Genomic DNA, 14,509 nt, shown 5'->3' on the forward strand with positions numbered 1-14,509 from the left:
ACATTGAGGGAATGAATTAGTAAATCGTGCGCACAATTTATTTATTTTTTCTTGCATGTCATGTGCGGGGCTCCGTAAGTCTCGGTTCACAAATCAAGATTCACTTTTTACTAGTTTGTATCCGGTTCTGGCAACTATTCCAGTTTTACTATTAGTATTAATTAGAAAACAAGTATTAGAAGCATAATATATATTATTAAAGGAATCAATGTTAAATTGGCTTGCCATAGCAGCCACCGCTTCAATGCGGACCTTGTTGCAGAGCGCAGCACCAAACAGTTCTAAATCAATCAATCAATCTATCTATCTATCTATCTATCTATCTATCTATCTATCTATCTATCTATCTATCTATCTATCTATCTATCTATCTATCTATCTATCTATCTATCTATGCATCCGTCTATCTATCTATCTATCTATCTATCTATCTATCTATCTATCTATCTATCTATCTATCTATCTATCTATCCTTCATGACCTGTTTTAAAGTGTATTTATTTATTTCATAAAACGCAACCCCATCTCTGAATGATGTTGGTCATATGGTGCAGTCGCTCATCAGTAGCGCAAACTGGGATTGTGCTTTCTGGACTCGTCAGGTGCAGCTTTTGTCCGCGCGCTCCCTTATCGGGGTTCGGCTGGAGCTCTTTCATGCTCTTTCTATGACTCGCAGGGGGGATTTACTGAGGGAAGAATTGCAATAAATACGTAATCAGAAAACCAACTGGGTCTGGACAACTAGAGTGGAAAACAGGTATTTGAAAAAGAAAGATAGAAAAGGAAATTCTCCAGTCCCTTGCAAAAATGTGGCGCAAATGGAGAATACTTTTTGTTTGGCTTGTGTCATGTGTCACTGCATGTAACCAAAGAATTACATAAAGAGATTTTTTGGCTGCATCCTTACAATGATTAAAACAAACAGACACTGACTGCAAACAAACATTTATGGATTATAAATGCTGATGAGAAAGTTTCCTTGTCTAGACAGATCTTGAAATCAGATTTTATTCAGTTGGCCTTGGTCTAAGAACCAATTTATCATGGTCCTGTCTTGGTCCTTGCTTTTGGTCTGTAAAACTCGTCTTTGTGCCATGCAGAATACAAAGACTTTAAGCTTTGGTAGACTCATATTAGAAGGCTGAATTCAAGCTTCCAGAAACTTCTTCAGAAATGATGTGGTGTTTTGTCAACTTTTACTGGTTCTGCTATGCTTAAAGATCAGCCAAAGGAACAATCAAATTCTAAACTTGACATGCGCCTTGCATACCTGAATGAGTTTCAGACTATGAATGAAAAGCATCACATGCCACACTCTTTCTCTTTCTCTTTCTCTAGCAGTTCAACTGTACTGGTTACCCACCTTGACTCACATCTTACGAACAAAATCATTTATATCTAATTGTGTATGTTTACCACAACACAGATGTTGTCTGATGTAAATGTGGCCTTTGGTAATAGGCTAAATGGATATAATTAGCAACCGACCTGGGTTGCATCTGTTGATTTAGTGACATCTGCTGGTATTTATGACGCGCTTGATACAACATGTAAAAAGCTGCATGGAGACAAAAAAAAATCTAATTAGAGAAGAATGCAACTGAAATAATTAGTTGCAGTAAGGTACGTGCCGTTTATGGGTTTCCTTTTCCATCATCCAAAACCAGCACTGACGCACATAGCTGCCACATTTTAGAATAAATAAATAAATAAATCTTTAGCTATGCCCAAATTAAGGATTGAGTCATTTAATTAGATTTTTTTTTCTTTTTCGCAATTTCAAGAGAAATTTAAAACACGTTCATTAGAGAAGAGGCATATTCAAATATTTTATTTATTTACAAAGAATTGCATTTTAAATTAGTTTTGAGTCAGACGTATGGAACGTAATTTACACATGTAGGCCTACTTTGATTTTCAAAGAAATTGGAAAATTGCGTTTTTATTTTCAGTGACTTTTTAATGCACAAACAATAGGCTATAAACAGACAAACGCCTATTTATAGTACTGCAGTGGTCTCGCACTAATGATGTAAACTCATATAACAGAGTCCTCTAATATACCATGATGTTTGTGCGCTAACAAAAAAATTAAGCATGGTCATATATGAAGCATCACTCTGATAGCTATGCTTGCGTGTGCATCACGTGCGCAATGACCGTATGACCGCCAGACCCCAGTACTCTTATTTCGGTAATTAGCATCTCTGTGGCCATAATGATCTACTCTTTTCTACGTTTCTTTGATGCCTTGCTTGTCTGTTTGCTCTTTGGTTTATGAGTCGAAAAAGCCTGCCGTCAGAAAGGCGCCCCCAACATGCTGCTTTTCCAGCAGGTCTATCTTTCCCACGGGACGCAGTGACATGAGAGCAGGACCTCGGTTCTGATTAAGAAGGGGGATGAACAGCTCTCCGCCTGGATTACGGTTGGTGTGTGGACTTTTAATAGACGATTTAACGTTTGTGAAACGTTTCTTACCGTGTGAACGTTACTCGTGCTGTGGTTTTAGAGTAGAAACACTGCAGGAACGCCTAGAGGAACTTTTAGTAGGCCTATTAAGCAGTTAACTGAGGTAGATGTGCAGCTGCAAATCTAAAATATAGATATATGTAATAAAGAAAAATATATATGTTTATGGAACTATGTACATCAGTATAATTTGCAAGTGTCTTAGAGAGTCTCAAAATCCAATGATATCATTACTCAACCAACCATTGTTTTAAAAATGCACTTAACTTAAATGCCATTTATTGTTACCTTGATATTGAATAGCCTGTTTAAGGTGTGCTCAGGAATTTGAGTAATTTATTAATTGTTGTTTTATATTATGTGATCTGCCCAGTGGTACAATTGCATTTCGTTGCAATTGTCATGTTTGCTCTGTTCTATTGTGAGATACAGATAGAGTTGTTTTTTCGCTGACAGAGTTGAATAGGGATTAGCCTATGGGCTGACCACATGTCCCGTTGCCTTTGTTATTTTCCTTTTTGTTTTTTGTTTGTTTGTTTTTTTTTGCACTGTGTGAGTAAATTGATGAAGGCACTGCGGATAAAAAGAGAATGCATTGACAAGGGGTTTCTAAAGCGAAAGGTCATTTGGAGGTTCGGAATTGCCAACTGCCTCTGCCTGAGGCTTAGAAGACTGGCAATGATGGTGACAAGCTACCATAGAATGATGCAGAGTTGTGAAGCCAAATTATGTCATTAAACTACATCAAAAACTTTTATGAAGGATGTGTAAGTATACAACGTAAAGTTTTATCTTTATATGCGAAATTAGAAAGAATTCAATATAAACATGATTTTAGTGGATGCATGTCTGGTGTTGCATTTGCATGTTATATAATATCTTCATTGCATATTTCAGCTCAGGCCTCCGACAGTGATAGGCCAGTTCCACACGCTGTTTTTTGGCTCAGTGCGTACATTTTTCCTTGGAGTCCTTGGATTCGCCGTCTATGGCAATGAGGCCCTCCACTTCAGCTGTGATCGGGACAAAAGGGAAATAAATCTTTACTGTTACAACCAGTTCAGGCCTATAACACCTCAGGTAAAAGTTTCTGAAAGTATTTGGATTTAATAATCTGCTATTGTGGTATCAAAATATGCATTAAAGGACAGGTAAAATTGACTATGGATGCAGGAAGAAGTAGAAAGTAAAAATAAAGAAAAACAGATGAATTCTAGGAAGCTTTTTATTAATTCATTAATTCATTTTACTAATCTAAACGTGTAACTGTAAGATTTGGCATTTAGGTATATGCAGTCTACGGGACCTCTGAAACTATTTCAGAAATACGATAACCAAAACATGAATGTAAAAAAAAATCAGTCCTAGTAACTGTAAGACTTGAAGCTTAACAGACACTTCCACTGAAATAAAAGAAAGAAATAGTTCAGTGAAAATGCGCTGAAATCTGACTTACCCTCAGGCCATCCAAGATGTAGATGAGTTTGTTTCTTCATTGATTGACCTGATTTGGAGAAATTAAGCATTTCAACACTTGCTCACCAATGGATCCTCTGTAGTGAATGGGTGCTGTGAGAATGAGAGTCCAAACTGCTGATAAAAACATCACAACAAATCCATAAGTAATCTGAACAACTCCAGGCCATCAGTAAACGTCTTCACGTTACATTAATAGAAGAGAAGCACTGGTTTAAAACGTCTTGATGGATTTGTTTATTGCAGACACACAGATTTACAAGTCACAAAACTATAAGGATTGGAGTCATGTGGATTACTTGTGGATTACTGTGATGTTTTTATCAGCTTTTTCACTTGCATTCTGATGGCTCCCATTCACTGCAGAGGATCTACTGGTGAGCATGTGATGTAATTCTACATTTCTCCACATTTGTTCAAATGAAGAAACAAACTTATCTACATCTTGGATGGCATGAGGGTGACTAAATTGTAAACATATTTAAATTTTTCATCCAAATAAAAGCCATATTATGGGACGAAATGACAAAGTGAAAAAAAAAAAGTTTTTTTTTTTTTGTCTGTTTATAGGTATTCTGGGCGTTGCAGCTAGTCACTGTCTTGGTACCTGGAGCTTTGTTTCATCTTTATGCTGCCTGTAAAAATATAGACCAGGAGGAGATCCTTCAGCGGCCAGTGTCCACAGGCTTCTACATCATCTCTGTCCTGTTGAGAATAATTCTGGAAGTCTTAGCATTTTGGCTTCAGAGCCACCTTTTTGGGTTCCTGGTTGATCCTGTTTATATGTGCGATCTCAGTGCCCTTGCAAAGATCTTCAACATCTCGAAGTGTATGGTCCCTGGACACTTTGAGAAGACTATCTTCCTCAGTGCGATGTACACCTTCACCATCATCACCATACTCCTCTGTATCGCTGAGATTTTTGAGATTCTGTTCCGAAGACTCGGTTATTTAAACCAGCCAGTGACTTGAGAATTTAGGAGGTGTTTTGAGTGATGCTTCAGCAGTGTTTGTTATGTGTTCGCTGGGTCTCTGAATGACAGACAGGACATAAACCCACATACCTCTGCATTTTCTGGTGGTAGACACAGAAATACATGCTTTTTAAAAGCAAGACAACTTATCATTCCTTTTCTGGAATAATATAAAAACAAAACAAGCCTAATTATTGGCAAGGTACTCATTAATGTTTTTAGCTTTTCAGATTTTTTAAGCCTAAAAAACACCTCTCTACCAGGAGAGACTCTTTTTTTTACTTGTGTAATCTAATCCAAACCCACATAGATATTTGGTAGGTAATTATTATCTTTGCAATAATATTTACAGATTTTGATATTTGATATATAAGTACTACATAGATTGCAAGTACTATTTTGACAAATATTATTTGATTTCAATTTCATTCTTCTTAAGGAAGAATAAGTACATGCAATAGTGCATCAGTTTCTAAAAACATTATGGAATGATCAATGGTATCTTGTTACAATCTTGCACATAGATAGTATATTCATTATGCTGTTGATTTCCATATAGTTTTGTGTCCATTATCTTGTGTTTGTAGTGTCTGTATCTGTACGTTTTATCAGGCATCCATCCAACTTTTGTTATTATTCTCAGCTAAGTGTTTCATCTCAGGTACAAATGGCATACTGTGATCTCTTATTTTGTGTCAGCGGGTTACTATTTATTATAAGAATACTATTTATGCATAAATGAAACATCTGAGGAGATCTGACAGCAGGTCTGGCCTGCACATCTTCCCACAGCCTTCCCACTGTTCAACACCACAGCTGTTTGAGTAATAGCTTTTGTACTGTGTGTAGACAGTTGATCATTTATATTGGTTTTTGATCAATGTCTGTGGGATTTATGATATGATTATGCATGAAAATCTTCATATAGACATAATAATTGGTGCATATTTTATGACTGCCATAATGTATTATCAGTTTAGGTCAGAATAAACAGAACTGCTTGTGAATCCTTGGCACTCTGTCAGATACAATGATTTCCTAATGTTTGTGAAGTTTCAATCAATTAAAAATATTTAAAATAGTCTTTTTAGTTTTTTTTGTTTACACCTTTCCATATATGTGATATTGACACATGTTATAAGGGGAATACAATTTAAAAACATAATCTTTCAGATAACAGGAATTAAAACTTTTATGACAGCAACATTAATGCTGTATAGTAAAGCTACAGGTTCACCGAACTGCATTCTACAACATTTACAAATGAAAACTTGATTATTTATTAATTTATTAATGAAATGGGCTACTGTATAATAGACTAAAAACAGAAAGGCAAAATTGACGTAATCTATAATTAATTAAACGAATTAGTATGGCAAAACATTTACAAATTACACCTTAAAATATATGATTACTAAATAAACAATACGATAAACAGAATTATCTGTATATAATAATATAATATAAGCGCTGATCATGTCGGTCACTCCCGCTCCACGCCTTTGGAGGTCAGTAAAGGCGTGGCTGCGTGTTCACGTGAAGACGCGGAAGAGGCTCCTTCGCGAGCGCCTGTCATTTTTCTTATTAGCTATTTTTGGCCCTTTCTAATCCTAGAAGTTTGTAACAGTGTCTATTCTTCGGGATGGCGCTCCCATCGCAGCTGAAACCGATCCAGCACCATTTAAGAACAGCGCAGGAACATGAGAAAAGAGATCCGGTGGTCGCTTATTACTGTAAGCCTGTGAAAATAGCGCTTTGTTTTGTTAGCTTGTCACATAGCAGCCCTTCCCCTCTCACTGTTTTATTAAACTTGTCATTTTGAAGATTATACCAGTATAATTCGACTTAAATCGTTTTAATTACACAGTATTTTTATATGCAGTGGACAGAAATGTTGTGAAAGTTAGTTTCAGTTACTTTGCTAAGCTAGCTAACAACTGCTGTTATGGTTATATAACGTTACGTTAGCTATTTGCCATTTCAACAGCTTAATTTATAGAATATTTATAAATACATGTGTTCAGCTAGATTCCCGTTTTAATAGTTCTACACACATGCTGGTGTGGTACAATTTTGGAATAAATGTAACAGGATTGGCTAACTGGCTGCTTTGAAGAGGTTTTGGCTAAACTTCACTGTATCACGAGTACTTCATGTGCTACATTTAATTTAATGCTTTCCTGGGATCTGAAGTTGAGATTACATTCGTTCATTACGTATGATATTCAGTTCGTTTCTTTAATGGCAGGTGTAAGAGTAGTCAGAAATATGCTGAATCATGTTAGGCTTTGCTGTCATTCTCACCACGCAAAGCTAAAAAACACGTTCCTTGTCTGCCCATCCTGAGGGGTATTGTGAGAGCACGTAACTGAAATTTCCACAACCTTGTTTGCAGTATATTTGAGAATGTATTTTATTCAGAAGTTGAGTTGTCAGTATTTTGACAGATTGTTTTGAGACTGTATCGGGAGGGTTTCTGTGTTGTAAAGGGCTAGGTCTTTTGAAAGACTTTGGTACTTTCAATTATCATATAGGTGTGTCAGACTTTGTATGTGGTACATTTATTTTTAGCAATACTGTCATACTTTCGTAGTTCAGACTCTTAAAGTGTGACGTAAACTGAAATGAATTGTGACCCTTTACATAACAGGATGGTGGTCAGCCTGGTTGCTCGGGGGGCCCCCAGGGACCATCTGCAGGCCTTGGGCCTCTAGATAGCCCCCATCCCATTATCCCATTAGTAAGCTTGGTCTGTGATCTTGTCATGTAATGCATGATACATGCATATTATGTAGTCATATGCTTCTAGTGATGTCATAAAACTGCAATCTTTCCCGAAACTATATTTAGGGATAGACTTTTTTTATTTTTTTTTATTGTAATATCTGTTATAATTAAGGGATAGTTCACAACAAAATTATAATTCAGCCATCATTTAATCACCCTCAAGTTGTTTCAAACTGAACACAAATGAAGATATTTTAGAGAATTATAACTAAGCAGTTGCTGGGCCCTATTGATTTCCATAGTATCGGCATTCAGTGGGGACCAGCAACTGTTTGGTTACTAACATTATTCAAAATATCTTCTTTTATGTTAAACAGAAGAAAGAAACTCATACAGGTTTGGAACAAGTAGAAGGTAAGTAAATGATGACAGAATTTTAATTTTTGGGTGAATATTTACCATTATTTAACTTTTTTTTATTTATTTTTTTTATTAAAAATACTAATTGTAATTATTCATGTGGTTTTACAAATTGTACAGAAAAGTAAATTAAATGTTGGGAAATCTATAAAATGGCAAGAAATGGCAAGAAAAATATTAGGATTTTATTTGTAACTTATAAAATAATTGTATTTATATTTAATAGTAGGCCTACCTTTTATTTTTAATAATATTATCACACATTATTATTTAATTCATTATCTTATTTAAAAAAGTAAATAAATAAAGTGCACTAATATTATAAATATTATTTATTTTTTTTATAGTTATATTTAATGGGTCACGCTAAATGCAGTGTGAGGACCAAATCAAATCTCCAGGTTCTCTTATGAGAACCAGGCTGAAAAAATTATGTGCACCCCTGCTTATAATATTGGGAGACAGTGATGTTGCAGAAGAAAAGAATGCGTTTCAACAACTCTGATTATATTGTTATATTTGAACAGCTATTAATTAGTGTGCATGTTTTGTATGCTTTCTAATGAATTAACAAACTAAAAATGATAATTAGTGCTCAAGGGTCATTGTAGCATTTTTGAATGTGTGTAGAATAAATACCTGCATGTTATGGCTGTTTAACATCAAGCTGCTTAGTCTGCATGCTCACAGAATCAGATAGCAGAAACTGATAATCGCAGAGGTTGATTTTGCTTACCATTTTATTTTACCATAACTTTGTGTTAGAACTTTTCATTCTATATGTTTTACCTTTAGCTTCAGGAGGAAGGTTTTGCTCTTGGATATTAATGTTGTTTGATGTTCACAATAGGAGCATCTTATTGGCTGAAAAGAAGACATTGTTAGGTCTGTGCAATTCAGTTTGAGAGTTAAGTTAACAATTCATAAAAAAAAAAATAAGTTGACTGGACGCTGATAGAATGTTACCAAATGTTTACGTCCGTTATAATAGTCACACAGACTATACCTTATGTCACATGAAAACTATCAAATACCCAGTGAAAAGGCTAGTGACATTGTTCTACTGTCTGTTGAGCAGGATCATATTTTTTTTTGCATTGCTTTCTTGTTGTCATAGTTACCAGAAGAGCACCTTTTCAGGTAGACTGCAAACAGTAGGGTTGTGACCAGACACTTATCCCACCAGACGAGACGAGACCAAGATTTTTAGACTTTTTTTTTTTTTTTTAAGAAATCCTCAATGAAATATATAGGGAAAAATAGTATTTTATTCAACTAAAAAACAAAAAATGTAGGTGCATCTTGAAATCAACTTGTACTTTATGAAATAAAAAATAAACTTTTAATTTAATGAATTATATGCAGCAATAAACAACATGTAAACAATGCAAATTGTTTTGCAAGGATGTCATCACGTTCTCGCGAGACCAGTCGAATCTCGTCTCGTCACATATAGCAATCAGTGTACTGGGAGTCCAACCTCATCAATAGGAGACCTCCCACTGCTCCTACAATTTTCCATTTCTGAGTAGTGAGGTATTATGTCCTTTCATTGCTGAGTCTAAATGTCAAACTTGATATTTGTGTTATGACCTGAGCAATCCATGACGGCAGAGGGGCAACTTTAAGAAAATGTTAGATGTAATCGCTCTTCGTTGTTGGGCCGTTTCTGAACTCTGAAGGAGAAAGGCAGTCCAATTACTCTGACAAAGGCCACGTTTAAGCTTCCAGGCTAATGCCATCCTGATGTTTCAGGGCAAAATATTGTAGAGAAGATCAATATAAATCCGTTATGGAACTACTTTGAGAAGATTAAGTTTTGGATTCAATCGAAGGGCAAAAATGTGCCATTGTAACAAATGTTGGACTTCAGTTTCTTTGTTTATATAGCTGGCATCTAACCCTCTGAAAAGATTATAATAAATGAATCTGATTCCTTCTGCAGATGGATGTATTAAATTGATCTAAAGTGACAGCAGATACTTATATAATGTTACAAAAGATTTCAAATAAATACAGATTAGTGTTTTTTGTGTAATTGTCCTGTTCTTTCCAGTTCATAATGTAAAAGACAGTTGAGTTAGTATATGTTTTAAAACAGTCTCTGTGTAGATTTAAAAAACATTTTTTCATACTTATACACCTCCATTAGTATGCAGTGCTTTGGGACATTCAGTGATGTTTTTGATTGTGAAAGTTTTTTGTATAAAGCTTTGATTGTGTTGTTCTCACACATAAAGACTTTCTTATTAATTCTAAAAGGTCTAAGCAGTTTCTTTTAATAGAGGGTGAATTCAGTGTGCCACTGGAGGTCAGCATTGACATTTAACTGAGGGAATCAGGCTTTGCTGGAATTGTTTCTGTTGTTAACTTACTGGGCCCTTTTTATCTATGACTTTATCTGTTGTTTTCTTACCCTTGTTTGTTATATAACTAGATGATGATGATGCATCTACACTCTCTCTTGGTTATCATATTTTTCTTCATTATATTAAAATGTAAATTATTCTTGGCTTGAGAGTTAAGCTTGCTTTATGAATCATAATTAGTGATTTTGTCACACCCCGTATTTCAGCTAAAGTGTATTTTATGCTTCACACTTTTAAAGTTAGGATGGACTACATTGTGGTTATAATGGACAAAAAGAACAGATTTAGTGCTGCTTCAGAGTGTTGGTAATGGCAAAACTGTTTTTCTGGATAAGAATGAATGTTTTTTAATTAATTTTTTTATGAAAACATCATAATGCGCAACAGCCATGTGCACTGTGCCAGATTAATGTGTGGCAGTCTTTAGTTGTGCGTACTTTTTGAAGCAGAATGCTCTTCAGATGCGGTTCTGCTCTGGCTTCTGTCTGTTTGACAGAGCTCCAGTTCTCTGATTGGCACCATGCTGTAAACCTATGGTAAAGGCCCTCTTTGACATTGTTTTCCTTCCTTCTCGCTGGATCTTATCCAGTCTTCAGGCTGAGCAGCAGCTACATAATAACATCCTTGTAATAGGGAAAGCAGAGTGCGCGGGCTGACATTCCTGAATATACAATTCGGTTCTTACTGCAGATGTCAGTGAAATACTCAGGCATGTCCTCGTCTGAAGAGTCAGGCTGTCTTTCGTCTGTCAAACGTCAAGCTTGCGTTGATGCTTACTTGGCCATAATGAGCATCTGAGATATTGTAGTGTGCTTTGTTGTACAGTGGACATTACAGTGGGTGCAATCTGGTGTTTGGCCCAGGCACATGATGCAAGTAACAAGGATTCATATGACCAATAAGAGTCTTTCTAAATTAATTTACATTTAGGCTATTTAATTAAGCCAAAATGAGCTGTTTTAAGTCACTTGATAAGGTTTGTGACCGCTTTCAATAAAACTCCTATTATTACTTCAATTCACACTCCTTATTTCACTTGCTTTCTTTTAAACAGAAAAAGAAATAAAATCACCTGTAGGCAAATAATAGATTATGGTTTTTATTTTTATGCTTTACAACTCTGAATGGCCTCAGTGTTGCATTGTTTCAGATGAGGAAAATTGGATGTTGAGCAGTATGGGCATAATACAGTTACAAAGGAGGACTTTGTGACCGTATGCTGTGATCTTTTCTGATAGACATCAGATCTCTGCAAATTGGGCCTCATGGAAGAGGAAATGGCATGTTCTTAAAGAAACTTGACAAAAATTTATCAAACTGTATGAGCCTTTCTTTTCAGCTGCCATCTATTGAACCTCCAATTATTTTGTTCACACAAGGTTATCTAACTGATAACCATTTGAATTGTGACCTCATTATAACCTGTCTTCTCCCGAAATAGAGAGGATTTTTGAGGACTAAGTGAAATGAAGAGGTCTTGCATAAATTTTAGTGTGATACTGAAAGACTTGGTTGCAGAATCCAGATATTATTATTTTTTCTGTCTTGTTTTGTAGTGATTGCAACACAAGTTGTTGACTTAAAAAGTCGAGTTTTCCTTAAAATTCATTTCCAAGCACAGCGTATTTATTGCTGCATAATGAATGATCAGAGATCTCTGGCACTAATCATGAGCAACATACCATTTGTTTCTCATGAGAGATGTTTTTTGAGATTATGATAAAGTAACAAAGTTTGTTAGGTTGAGATCACAAAACAAAACGACCAAAAAAAAAAAAAAAAAAAAAAACCATTGTATGGTTTCTTAGGGTTTTTGTACATTTTACTAAACTAATGTGATGCTAACAATTATGAAATATACTGTATATCCAGATTGATAACTCAATTACCTTACCCTGTTTCTTTGTAGTTTTATTATATTTGGATGTAATTGGTGATATGGCTGAAAAATATTTTGACTGGTATTTCATGTGCTTCCTATGGCCTTTCCTTGTTCACTGCAAAAGACTATTGGATTTGCTTGTATTTTCTTTTAAGCTGATCCTGTTGTTTTCTCTCTCAATTTTTCTCTCTCTGTTTATTTAACCCTTCTTATTCTAAGTAACCTAACTATGCTTATTTTAACTAAGGCACCTTACATGTCTGACTAGATGCGAATAGGCCTCTTGTTTGAATTAAAACTTAAGCATTTGATGGCTGTCTAAACCATTTTCAAATTGATTCAGTTTCATGTTTATCTAGTGTTTTTCCCTCTCAACAAAAACATTTGTATTTCAATTACTGAAATTTGTACCTTACCTCTTGGCAGAGAGCACAGATTAATCCAGCAGCATACAGACACCTTTATGAGGACTAACACGCAGGTTGTATTTGCCCTGGCCTGAGCACTCACAGCTGGGCATATTTGCTTTTCCTTGTTTCCTTCAGGAAGTTGTAATTGCCAGTTCACTGTGTTTTACTGGCTAATGTGTTTAAAATCGGAATTAGATGACTGATTTCAATGTCTGCCTCGCATACAAAGTGCCATTCAAAGTCCCGTCTCGGCTTGACGGATGTCATTTCAGCAAAGCATGTGGAGTTGGTTATTTTGTTTGGATATTTTATATTGCTAAAAGCACTGTAATATCAAGAAAACTTGTCCAGCCTTTTCCACCATGTGTTTACAACAATTATGTATTTCACCTAATATGATTACCATATATTCTTGCAAATATATACCATTTTAAAGACCAAGTAAAACAGTTCATAAGTTCATGACAAATTTTTTATCTCTTAGTTTTCTCGTTGTGATGTTTAGTTTTGTTACATTTAGTAAGAGGTCCGTCCTGATGTATCTCAGTGTTAAGCAAATGAAGATTTTGGCCAGTGTTTAGCCGCGAGGGGATCGTTACATCCCTCTTCATCACATAAATACGATAGCAAGCCCGGGAATACTTTGTAAGCCCTCATCTTTAATTTCCTTTGGGACAGCATAGGTTCACCTAGGTGAGATTTTAAATAGGTGAAAGTGTGGGTGAGACCGGATATTATCTTCATTAGTGGAGCATATCCCAAAGGCTTGGGGCTTGTTGCCTTCTTTTTCCAAATGTCCCTCTTAACACTCCCTCTTAACTTAATGACTTTGAACTTGTGCAATAGCAATTGAATGTTGTCTTGTCTTCTTCCAGGAACCCTGTAATAAGGACCTTGTTTGCGATCCTTCTTGAATTCTAATGAACAAACTCTGCGCTTCCTGTTTCATGCTTCACTTCTTCTTTGTAGATCACATTCTTTTTCTATTAGGGTCTATTGATTGATCAAGACTTGCAATTTTATTTATTAATATTAAAATAGGCTGTTGGGTTAATTTTTAAGTATCTTGCCCTGCAGTTGTATCCCTGGTATTTAAGCCAGAAATGACAAGTACAGTGGCAAAAAAATTTTTTTTTTTTTTTTTTTAACTTTCTCAACTTTCTCACTTAGTATCATGTGCCACTGTTGTATATTGTACTAAATGAGCAAGAGCCAGTAAGAATTCCATTGTACTGGTCACATATGGCCAGTAAAATACCTTGAAAACATTTGCCAGATGTGTAGGCCTGACCATGTTTTATAACTCTTATAACTCCAGTGGTCCAAAGACATATAAAAGCAAATAAATGCAGTTTACTGGCAAGAAAAGGGAATTGGAGGATAGTGGAGGAAGGGTCAAAACTTTAACAAAACTTAAACTCTAATTATTTTAATTACTATTAAAATGTGTATTTATTTATTTAGGTTATATCATGTCTGTTTTTACGTTTTATTTTGCATCTTTCAAACTCATAATATAATTTTCCTTACACTAACAGTCAAACATTTGGACACTTTTACTTTTTTTCACATTTTAACTCAGCAAAATTTTGAAATAACAGAAATGGAAGTATGAAACTACTTCAGTATAACACTTCTTTACATTGATAACAGCTTTGCACACACTTGGCATTCTCTCAGCCAACTTTATGAGGTAGTCTGTATTGCTCTTCTTCTTGGACTGTAATGAAGGAATTCTGATATACCGGACACATGCTGGCTTCGTTTTCTTCACTTCATTCC

At 35.3% G+C, this 14,509-nt stretch overlaps 2 protein-coding genes across 4 annotated transcripts in view; both read left to right on the forward strand.

The window, feature by feature from the left end:
* The first annotated feature begins 1,462 nt into the window (after positions 1–1,462).
* Positions 1,463–6,000, forward strand: LOC109064249 (gap junction epsilon-1 protein). 2 transcript variants are annotated; one of them, XM_042747261.1, is made up of 3 exons: positions 1,463–2,429; positions 3,367–3,549; positions 4,516–6,000. In XM_042747261.1, the coding sequence occupies exons 1-3, from the start codon at positions 2,400–2,402 to the stop codon at positions 4,915–4,917; spliced, it is 615 nt and encodes a 204-aa protein (XP_042603195.1). In that variant the 5' UTR covers positions 1,463–2,399; the 3' UTR covers positions 4,918–6,000. The 2 variants fall into 2 exon arrangements, with proteins under 2 accessions (XP_042603195.1, XP_018936789.1); XM_019081244.2 differs by lacking the exon at positions 1,463–2,429 and adding an exon at positions 2,443–3,236.
* A 430-nt stretch (positions 6,001–6,430) lies between these two features.
* Positions 6,431–14,509, forward strand: part of LOC109064248 (vacuolar protein sorting-associated protein VTA1 homolog) — a 28,524-nt gene continuing 20,445 nt past the window's right edge. Inside the window, exon 1 of one of the 2 annotated variants that reach the window (XM_042746230.1) lies at positions 6,431–6,652. In XM_042746230.1, the coding sequence (XP_042602164.1) occupies positions 6,562–6,652 (91 nt within the window). In that variant the 5' untranslated portion in view covers positions 6,431–6,561. The remainder of the gene's footprint in view (positions 6,653–14,509) is intronic. The other variant, XM_042746231.1, reaches the window with a different exon arrangement.

This window comes from Cyprinus carpio, chromosome B20, assembly GCF_018340385.1.
Source record: "Cyprinus carpio isolate SPL01 chromosome B20, ASM1834038v1, whole genome shotgun sequence".
NCBI lineage: Eukaryota > Metazoa > Chordata > Actinopteri > Cypriniformes > Cyprinidae > Cyprinus > Cyprinus carpio.